The sequence below is a fragment of the Bufo bufo genome, chromosome 3, assembly GCF_905171765.1.
Source record: "Bufo bufo chromosome 3, aBufBuf1.1, whole genome shotgun sequence".
Lineage (NCBI taxonomy): Eukaryota > Metazoa > Chordata > Amphibia > Anura > Bufonidae > Bufo > Bufo bufo.
The window spans coordinates 183,770,018-183,781,828 of NC_053391.1; the positions used below are offsets into that span (position 1 = coordinate 183,770,018).

The 11,811-nt window shown below is 42.1% G+C and overlaps 1 protein-coding gene across 1 annotated transcript in view; it reads left to right on the forward strand.

The window, feature by feature from the left end:
* Positions 1 to 6,339, forward strand: part of LOC120994921 (amine oxidase [flavin-containing] A-like) — a 126,141-nt gene extending 119,802 nt beyond the window's left edge. Inside the window, exon 15 of the mRNA XM_040423808.1 lies at positions 6,021 to 6,339. Coding sequence (XP_040279742.1) covers positions 6,021 to 6,179 — 159 coding nt within the window. The 3' untranslated portion in view covers positions 6,180 to 6,339. The remainder of the gene's footprint in view (positions 1 to 6,020) is intronic.
* The last annotated feature ends 5,472 nt before the right edge of the window (positions 6,340 to 11,811 follow it).

The window sequence follows — 11,811 nt, forward strand, 5'->3', positions numbered from 1 at the left end:
GCACCCGCGCGGAAAAAAACTGAAACCCTGGACGCAATTGCAGATAAAAGAGACTGATCGTCCTTGCTAAATGGTGTGAGTTTCACTGAACACATCCTGACAATCCGTATCGTTTGTGTTAAAGAGGCCTTAGGGTCCATTCACACGTCCGTAGTGCAATACACCCGGCCGGCACTCCCATAGAAATGCCTATTCTTGTCCGCAATTGCGGACAAGAATAGGAATTTTTTTTTTCCGGAGCCGTGGACTGGAATATCGGCGGCGCGCTCCGGAAATGCGGATGCGGACAGCACATTGTGTTCTGGCCGCATCCATTCCGTCCCCATAGAGAATGAATGGGCCCGCACCTGTTCCGCACAATTGCGGGACGGATGCGGACCACAATTGCAGACTTGTGAATGGAGCGTTAGGCCCCTTTCACACGGGCAAGATTTCCGCACGGGTGCAATGCGTGAGGTAAACGCATTGCACCCGCACTGAATCCGGACCCAATCATTTCTATGGGGCTGTGCACATGAGCGGTGATTTTCATGCATCACTTGTGCGTTGCGTGAAAATTGGCTCATGCTCTATTTTGTGCGTTTTTCACGCAACGCAGGCCCCATAGAAGTGAATGGGGCTGCGTGAAAATCGCAAGCATCCGCAAGCAAGTGCGGATGCGGTGCGATTTTCACGCACGGTTGCTTGAAGACGATCGGGATGGGGACCCGATCATTATTATTTTCCCTTATAACATGGATATAAGGGAAAATAATAGCATTCTTAATACAGAATGCATAGTACAATAGGGCTGGAGGGGTTAAAAAAAAATAATAATAATTTAACTCACCTTAATCCACTTGTTCACGCAGCCCCGCTTCTCTTCTGTCTTCATCTTTGCTGTGCACAGGAAAAGGACCTGTGTTGACATCACTACGCTCATTACATGGTCCGTCACATGATCCATCACCATGGTAAAAAAGATCATGTGATGAACCATGTGATGAGCACAGTGACGTCATCAAAGGTCCTATTCCTCAAAGAAGACGACAGAAGAGAAGGCGGGCTGCGCGAACAAGTGGATTAAGGTTAGTTAAATTATTATTACTATTTTTTTAACCCCTCCAGCCCTATTGTACTATGCATTATTGTTGTGGCAGGCCAAGGGTCAGCCACGTGATGATCGTTGCCTCGTGTTCAGGTGAATGACGTAGACGGAGGAAAATGACAGAAGTCTGAGTATAGTTCAAAACCTTGTCAGGAACCCAACATGAAAGTGTCCTGGACCCTTTATTTATACACAGTTCAAAGGGTGTAACCCCTCAAAGTAAAACATGATTGGTTTACAGACATTTCAATAATGGCTTTTGAATCCATCTATTGATTGGTTAGTATTTTACAAGTTTTCACTTCTCCAAAAATGTGTTAACTAATGAGTTTAGGTTTTTAAGGAAAAAAAGATGCATATTTTGGTTAGTAGTACGTACAAACCTTATCTTATCTTAACACACACAGTTCACTTCTATAGGTTTTTAGCTTATGCTTGTTCTCTTCCAAATGTCACCACATTATATCACATATACAGAGAAAATTGAAAAACATCTTATGAATTTTATATCCACTTTCAGAAAAGCTGAATCATTTCCTTGACAATTATGTATTAAGAATGCTATTATTTTCCCTTATAACCATGTTATAAGGGAAAATAATACAATCTACACAACACCGATCCCAAACCCGAACTTCTGTGAAGAAGTTAGGGATTGGGTACCAAACATGCCGATTTTTCTCACGCTCGTGCAAAACGCATTACAAATATTTTGCACTCGCGCTGAAAAATCGTGCATTTTCCCGCAACGCACCCGCATCTTATCCGGGCTAAAAACATGACGTTACATTGTATTACACTGCCCAATATTCGGCAATGATTGATGATAATCGTCATTGCTGCTTGTTTGCACCAGCCTGATTACACAGATGCAAATGTTGATTATTATTATTTTTTTTAATAAAGACCAATTGAAAAAATGATTTTTAGACCAAAATTTGTAAAATGCAATGCTAAAAAAAGCATTGCCCTCAAAGGTGTTCATAGCCTTTAAGTTTGGAACCACCAACTTAATTAAGGGTCAGATCACATTTTTGACAGCAACTACCACCAAAAATGGTGATCTGTTTTGGTTCTTCCATAACATTTTGCAGCAATTTTGCTTTAACCGTGCAAAAAAACTCCAATAGATCTTGAGCTAGGTTCGCACCACGTTTTGCATCCTGTTAAGATATACGTACACAAATTTTTCTTTTGTCAAATTAAGGCCTCATGCACACGACCGTTGTGTGCATCCGTGGCCGTTGTTCCGTTTTCCGTGATTTTCTGCGGACCCATTGACTTTTAATGGGTCCGTTGAAAACTCGGAAAATGCACCGTTGTTCATCCGCGGCTGTGATCCGTGTTTCCTGTCCGTCAAAAAAATATGACCTGTCCTATTTTTTTTTGACTGACAACGGTTCACGGACCCATTCAAGTCAATGGGTCCGTGAAAAAACACGGATGCACACAAGATTGGCATCCGTGATCCGTGGCCGTTGGCAACTTTCACACAGACTGATCACAGATCCGTCTGCATGAAAGCTTTTTCAGATATGAGTTTTCACTTCGTGAAAACTCATATCCGACAGTATATTCTAACACAGAGGCGTTCCCATAGTGATGGGGACGGTTCAAGTTAAAATATACTGAGAACTGTGTACATGACTGCCCCCTGCTGCCTGACAGCACCCGATCTTTTACAGGGGGCTGTGATCCGCACAATTAACCCCTCAGGTGCCGCACCTAAAGGGTTAATTGTGGCTATCATAGCCCCCTGTAAGAGATCAGGTGCTGCCAGGCAGGAGGGGGCAGACCCCCTCCCTCCCCAATATTATATTCATTGGTGGCCAGTGCGGCCTCCCCTCTCCCCCCCCAGTTAAAATCACGTTCCGAATCCCCCATCATTGGTGGCCAGTGCGGCCTCACATCTCCCCCCCCCTCTAATTAAAATCACGTTCCGAATCCCCCATCATTGGTGGCCAGTGCGGCCTCAAATCTCCCCCCCCCCCCCCCTAGTTAAAATCACGTTCTCCCATCATTGGTGGCAGTGGAGAGTTCCGATCGGAGTCCCAGTTTAATCGCTGGGGCTCCGATCGGTAACCATGGCAACCATGACGCTACTGCAGTCCTGGTTGCCATGGTTACTTAGCAATTTTTAGAAGCATTATACTTACAGTACAGACCAAAAGTTTGGACACACCTTCTCATTCAAAGAGTTTTCTTTATTTTCATGACTATGAAAATTGTAGATTCACACTGAAGGCATCAAAACTATGAATTAACACATGTGGAATTATATACATAACAAACAAGTGTGAAACAACTGAAAATATGTCATATTCTAGGTTCTTCAAAGTAGCCACCTTTTGCTTTGATTACTGCTTTGCACACTCTTGGCATTCTCTTGATGAGCTTCAAGAGGTAGTCCCCTGAAATGGTTTTCACTTCACAGGTGTGCCCTGTCAGGTTTAATAAGTGGGATTTCTTGCCTTATAAATGGGGTTGGGACCATAAGTTGCGTTGAGGAGAAGTCAGGTGGATACACAGCTGATAGTCCTACTGAATAGACTGTTAGAATTTGTATTATGGCAAGAAAAAAGCAGCTAAGTAAAGAAATATGAGTGGCCATCATTACTTTAAGAAATGAAGGTCAGTCAGTCAGCCGAAAAATTGGGAAAACTTTGAAAGTAAGGGCTATTTGACCATGAAGGAGAGTGATGGGGTGCTGCGCCAGATGACCTGGCCTCCACAGTCACCGGACCTGAACCCAATCGAGATGGTTTGGGGTGAGCTGGACCGCAGGGTGAAGGCAAAAGGGACAACAAGTGCTAAGCATCTCTGGGAACTCCTTCAAGACTGTTGGAAGACCATTTCAGGGGACTACCTCTTGAAGCTCATCAAGAGAATGCCAAGAGTGTGCAAAGCAGTAATCAAAGCAAAAGGTGGCTACTTTGAAGAACCTAGAATATGACATATTTTCAGTTGTTTCACACTTGTTTGTTATGTATATAATTCCACATGTGTTAATTCATAGTTTTGATGCCTTCAAAGTCATGAAAATAAAGAAAACTCTTTGAATGAGAAGGTGTGTCCAAACTTTTGGTCTGTACTGTACCTGCGAGCTGCGATGTCTGTGACCGGCCGGGCGCTCCTCCTACTGGTAAGTGACAGGTCTGTGCTATAGGCAATGCGCCGCACAGACCTTTCACTTACCAGTAGGAGGAGCGCCCGGCCGGTCACAGACATCGCAGCTCGCAGGTAAGTATAATGCTTCTAAAAATTGCTAAGTAACCATGGCAACCAGGACTGCAGTAGCGTCCTGGTTGCCATGGTTACCGATCAGAGCCCCAGCGATTAAACTGGGACTCCGATCGGAACTCTCCACTGGCCACCAATGATGGGGGATTTGGAACGTGATTTTTAACTGGGGTGGGGGAGATGTGAGGCCGCACTGGCCACCAATGATGGGGGATTCGGAACATGATTTTAACAAGGGGGGGGGGAGATGTGAGGCCGCACTGGCCACCAATGAATATAATATTGGGGAGGGAGGGGGTCTGCCCCCTCCTGCCTGGCAGCACCTGATCTCTTACAGGGGGCTATGATAGCCACAATTAACCCTTTAGGTGCGGCACCTGAGGGGTTAATTGTGCGGATCACAGCCCCTTGTAAAAGATCGTGTGCTGTCAGGCAGCAGGGGGCAGTCATGTACACAGTTCGTAGGATATTCTAACTTGAAGCGTCCCCATCACTATGGGAACGCCTCTTTGTTAGAATATACTGTCGGATATGAGTTTCACGATCTAACTCAAATCCGATGGTAGATTCTAACATAGAGGCGTTCCCATGGTGATGGGGACGCTTCAAGTTAAAATATACCATCGGATTGGAGAAAACTCCGATCCTATGGTATATTAACTCCTGACTTTACATTGAAAGTCAATGGGGGACGGATCCGTTTGCAACTGCACCATATTGTGTCAACGTCAAACGGATCCGTCCACATTGACTTGCATTTTAAGTCAGGACGGATCCGTTTGGCTCCGCACGGCCAGGCGGACACCAAAACAACATTTTTTTTTCATGTCCGTGGATCCTCCAAAAATCAAGGAAGACCCACGGACGAAAAAACGGTCACGGACCAACGGAACTCCGTTTTGCGGACCGTGAAAAAATACTGTCGCGTACATGAGGCCTAACCTTAAAATTGCGTGTGATTTTTTGATGTTTAAAGTTTTTTTTTTATTTATTTTTTTTATAAATGAAGTAATGGTGTTTCTTTTTCAGGCATTGTTTTTTTTTTTATCTTCTCTATAGGGGAAAAAACACCTGAAAAAAATGTCCTTCACACTTTTGTTACAAAATGCTATACTGTTATAAGAAACACCGTAGAAACAGCATGTGGTATTAAAAATAATGCCAGAGGCTTCTGTGGCCTTTTTTTTATTGGACTCCAGAGCAACTTTATGCATGAAGGAAGCCTTAGGGCTGTTGTGTCGCAACTTGGGGTCCCCAATGCACCGGCAACATCCGTGCGGCGGCCGGGACGGATTGAGACCCATTCAACTTGAATGGGTCTGTGATCCGTCTGTACCGTAAAAAAATAGAACATGTTCAATTTTTTTTGCGGTGCGGAGGCACGGACAGAAACACCACGGAAGCACTCCGTAGTGCTTCCGTGGGGTTCCGATCTGTGCTTCCGCACCGCATCTCCCGGATTGCAGACCCATTGCGGTGCCTGTGTATTGTGGACTCGCTGTATGCGGACCGTAACCAGTTTTTTTGTTTTTGTAATAGAAGTTAATTGTGGTATGTGGATATGGTGGGAAAGGTTTTTTGTTATGTTGAAAAAAAATAACCAGGATGAAAAAAACATGGTGTGAACATTTCTTAACATTTTATGAAGATATATGAGGCATTGTCATCTAACGCTGTGATCTTTCTCTTGTAGGATGTTCCTGCACTACCATTTAATAGATCGTTCTTGGAAAGAAATTTGCCATCAGCTCGAGGATTTGTTAGGTTCATTGGCTACTCTACATTCATTGCTTCGGCAACTGCTCTTGGGTTCTTTGCATACAAGAAAGGCTTCATTGCTCATGTTAAATAAGTTCACAATACTGGTCTCATTTTCATGGTGACAATCAGCCGATTCTGTTGTGTTATTTGGTATACACAGCGTATAAGCCACATGCCACGTTAACCTTATCTCTTAGGGCTCATGCACACAAACATATTTTCTTTCCATGTCCCATCATTTTTGGTTTTTTTTTGCAATGGAAGTTACTCCGTGTGATTCCGTGTCCGTATTTCCGTTCCGCCAAAAAATAGAACATGTCCTGTTATTATCCGCATTACGGACAAGGATAGGACTGGTCTATTAGGGGCCAGCTGTTCCATTCCGCAAAATATGGAATGCACACGGACGTCATCCGTATTTTTTGCGGACCGCAAAATACATACGGTCGTGTGCATGAGCCCTTAGGGTATGATACTACCGTGTAATCAAGTGCGGAAAATCTTCGCTGATTTTCAGTACAAGCAATGTTGATGTGATTTTGAGAAATCTCGTCTATACATGACAGACAAATAAAAACCAGCAGGGAAAATTGTACCACTGTGCAGATTTTAAATTTGCAGCATATCTATTATACTTTTCCGCCAAAGATTTCATTCTTTGCAATGTTAATCCGCATATAAGTTTTCATCCTTATGGATTGTATATTACAGTGAAAGTATGTATGAGTTACATGCAGATTTTATCTTTTGCATTGCGAAAAGTGGAATCCACAATGGAAATCTGCAGCATAAATTGACTTTTTACGTAGCATGTAAATTATATTTGTTTAAATCTCATCCACTTTGCTGCTACTGTAAAACTCTGTAGACTTTCCCTCTACAATTCCATGGTAGAAAATCTGCAGCCTATCCATCCAGCGTGGACATACCTTTATGGATAAATGATTAATACTGTTTGTGAAAGTAGTATTTTATAAAAAAAAATACATAATAATCATAACCATTTTAACATCTTCTGTACTCTTCTACTACTTCTAGATGTTGCCTACGGTCTATATACTAAAATAAGAAATGCTGTAAACTATGCAGTTTATAAATAAGCTAGGATCAACAAGGGAATTATGTTTTGCACATACCATATGTATTCAGTTCTTGACCCCCCAACCTGAAACATTTAGAAAAGGGAAAGGAGTCTTTGTAATAGGAATGTCTGATCACACTAAGTACCATAGTTCTTCAGTGTAGCAGGTTTGTACTATTGAAGGACTCTCTGATTTACCCGTACAATGTGAATCATTCCGTCTGCAAATAGCAATTATAAACTAGAAGAGAGCTATCCCATATTAAATAAATTTGTCACGTTTCGCTCTGGAACCTCTAAGTGAACTCCACACTGCCTAAGGTGGGCAGACTATTAAGTTTATAGCCTCTAGACCAGGCATGCTCAACCTGCGGCCCTCCAGCTGTTGCAAAACTACAACTCCCAGCATTCCCGAACAGCCAACAGCAGGGCATTGTGGGAGTTGTAGTTTTACAACAGCTGGAGGGCCGCAGGTTGAGCTTGCCTGCTCTAGACTATTGAGGAGATTACATGTTTTCAGCCTCTATTATATATTGCTTTAATTATTCTTTCTTGCTCAATTGTTATGTGTAGTATAGTATGGTGTATTAATAGACATAACTACTGTGGCACGAGCCGAGAATTGGAAACAAACATTAATATGAATACTCTCTCCCAATAATTGTCCCATGTAAATATGCCGCCCAATCACCATGTTGGTTTGCCGGATGTTCTCATTTTTTTATGTAACACATAAAGTCATCCTTCGGCAGTACATCGCCTTATGTAAACAGTGGTGATCCGTCAACAAACAATGAATCTGTATGGGGACGAATTATCGCAGTGGCGATTGTTCATCCCCATACAGAAAGGATGATTGCTGCACATGCAGGCAGCTGAACGAGCAAGTGATCATTGCCCTGTGTCTTGGCCCGTGTAAAAGGGCTATACACCTACAGTATGCAGTGTCATGCATACAATCCAAAACAGCTATGATTTTTTTTCTCCTGATAGATCATTATATCCGAACAGAATATTGCGAATATAACGAACGTTAAAACAGTGGAACTGTTACAGTAACAGTTGCAGGTGCCTGACAAATCTATCAAAAGTATGCACACGGCATGTTTAATTTGGCATCATTTGCTAGACATGTTACACTTCTTTTATCTATGCCGCAGATGGCTATCCTAAAAGTAAGCCTGTATTTTTCACCAGAAAATTGCATATTCTACATTTTAATGCCCCTCTTTTTTCTAGTCAAAATCAGTAGGTTGCAAAACATATATCTAAAAATACATAAATTAGGGCTGATTTATTTTGGTGCCTTTATTTAATTTCCCCAATTAGGGTACAGACACAAATGACGACTCACGTGGAAAATCAGCAGTGGATCTGCCAGAATTTTGCAGCAGCAAAACCTGCACCAAATAGAGCGGTTTTGCTGCAGATTTCACCCTTTCCATTGCAAAGAGTTTAGGTAGGGTACGGAGTCTCCTTAAGTGCTCTTTCACACGAGCGGATCCCGTGCGTGGAATCTGTTGCGTGAAAGAGAGCCAGGCTCTGTTCCGGACAGCAGAGACACGGAGTATTAACATGATTGATAATGCTCCGTGCCTCTCTGTGACCTTTTTACTACAAAATCACAGTGACAACTTTATCTCACTGTGATTTTGTAGTAAAAAGATCACAAAGAGGCAAAGAGCATTATCAATCATGTTAATGCTCCGTGTCTCTGCTGTCCGGAGCGGGGCTTGGCTCTCTTTCACGCAGCGGATCGCCCGGCAAAATTTGTCAGGGGTATGAATTATTATGGGCAGCACTGTATGTATTTAGAATGTTTTTTTCTGTTTGTTTTTTGTTAGCCAGACCCAAGTCTACATGTATATGATCAAAATAGGATATATAGAACATAACATGAGACTGAACAAGTTGAAGATAATTAGGACTCAAGATTTCATTTTTGCCACTACTAGTGTTCATGCTTGTAATTATAGAGGTTTTACATATAATAGAGCTATAATTTTTTACTGTATTAAATACATTGTGTTATAAGCTCACATGGGTAATGAATATATATACATCACAGTGTTATAATAATCTGTTAAAGGGAACCTGTCATTAACTTTATGCTGCCCATACTAACGGCAGAATAAAGTAGAGACAGGTGAGTTGATTTCAGCAGCCTGTCATTTATAAGTTAAAAGTCAGTGGTTGCCGAGAACCAACATCACAATCATTGCAGACTGGACCTGGAAAAGAGTCACGACCACCTGAGAAGAGTCCTGGTTATTCATGAATTCCTGCTCTCCTCGCCCACCTGCTGATGATTGACAGTCTTCTACTTGGTTTTCTCCTTTTCTTCCTAGGAGAGAACTGCCAATCATCAGCAGATGGGCGAGGAGAGCAGGAGATTATGAATAACCAGGACTCTTCTCCGTTAGCTTTGACTTTTTTCAAGGCCTGGGCTGCAATGTTTATGATGCTGGTTTTTGGCAACCACTTACCTTTAGCTCATCTGTGACACACAGCAGAAATCAGAATTTCTGTCACTATTTTATGCTGCCCTCAGTGAGTTCAGCATAAAGCTGATGACAGGTTCCCTTTAAAGAACAAATTCTTTTAAATAAAATTTGGATTTAAAAAAAACAACCTGTTATCTTTTCAAGAAAATGGAGAATACTAGAACTGTATACTGAAATGAAGGTCGTTTGGTTACAGATTCTGTACCATAAAATCTGCAATAAAGTACAGTACAATACCTATGATTTCCGTTTTGTAAAAATAAAAAATTCTATGCAATTTGAGCGTATGCTGCTTATTTTAAAGTCCACTGAATGCTATTTTATCTCAGAGTTGCTGTCAATTTCCATCAAACATTTCACTGGATATAGAAGATATTTTCTATACTCCCCCTGGCAAAAACTCTGCTCTCAGCTTGATTTGTTGACTATATTGGGCAGACAAATCTCAAGGTCTTGTTCACACAGTATTTCTTTTATACTCATCAAAGCCAGTATGTGCAACACAAAAGAAGTGAAATACGGTATTATTTTTACACCAAGTTCTCGTTTTTCTGTTTGCTTTACTATTATGGGTTCTGTAAGGATTATTGGGCCTAGCATAGTCTGAAATAACCACTGTATGAATTGAGAATACTTCTTCAATAAAACAACCATCATTTGTGACATCATTGCCACCAACCTTCAACTTACAGTCTCTAAGCAAACTGCAGGGTCAGGGATCAGACAGTTTCATGCTATTAATGATGATTCACGTTACTGTCAGACTTTGCAGACAGAATCTTTTTGGCCCTGGGTGGTATACTGTATATGGCTCCCCACTCTAGGGTGGTGGGAGGAATCAGAAAGCGGTTAAAATTGTCACTTAAAGGGGTTGTCCGGGCTTTTTCATATTGATGACCTATCCTTAAGATAGGTCATCAATATCAGATCGGCGGGGGTCCGACACCCGACACTCCCGCGGATCAGCTGTTGATGAGACACCACACATGCGGTCTCCCTTCTCTCTTCCTGCCTGTTGCTGCTGTCCCATAGACATACGGCGGAGAGCAGGAAGGGAGACGCCACGCACGCAGAGGGCGCACAGTCTTCTCAAACAGCTGATCTGCGGGGGTGTCGGGTTACCTGTGAGTACTGTTAGAAGAATTAGAATAAAGAACAGAGAAAAAAGAGGAAGTTAATTCAGACCCGTAGGGATCACGGAGTATCCCAAAGGAATGAAAAATCGGGGCGCCGACAGGGGTGGTGGAAAAAGGAGAAAGAGAATGTGAGGGAGAGGGAGGGGAAGGCAGCTCCAGAAAGTGTTTGTGATTACAGACACTTAACAAGATAGTATATACGTGTGTAGGGTGATATATCTGCCGTGTTGAACAGAGTCAAACACTTGCAGTAAAGACCCCAAAGAAAAAATGAGGGAAAACGAGCGCCAAACCCTGTGTCAAAGAACAGTTGAAAAATAAAAAATGGAATAAGAGTAGAAGGCACCAATTGCAGTGATAACTACTATGTTGCACAAAATATATCATAAAGCATTAGAGTGGAGTAAGGATGATGGGTACTCCGGATGGAAAACCTGGATATACAAGGCTAGTAGAAAAGGGACCGACTAAAACCATGTAAGCATAGTAAAAATAATAATATAGTAAAAATAATATAAATAGTATAGTAAAATTTGTGTAAACAGTGTGGAGTGCCCCTTACTACAGTTACACACAGATGAATAAATAAAACTCACTTCACTGGGGGGTAGTCATCAGGATAAGCATAATACACCTGTGACTTGAACCCCCCCGGCCAGGATCACATGTAGAATCGTAGTGATGGAAGGCAGCAAAAATCCAGTGCTTCTGATCAATCACCTTTAATATGCATATGTGGCTCGACGCGTTTCGGGGACAACAATTCCCCTTCCTCAGGAGCATTACATAACCAAATGACAATAAAGTAAAAGAATTTATACCTTGATAACCCTGAAAAGGGCGCAATTTTCAAAAGACCGGAAGTGGTATGACGCCGCTTCCGGTATTTGGAACGCATATGCGTACCATATACAAATAAAGCATCTTGAATAATAGTGGTAAAACATCAAGTAATGTAGTGTGTAATACAAAACGAGCTAGATATATCCAGAGTTGCCCTTT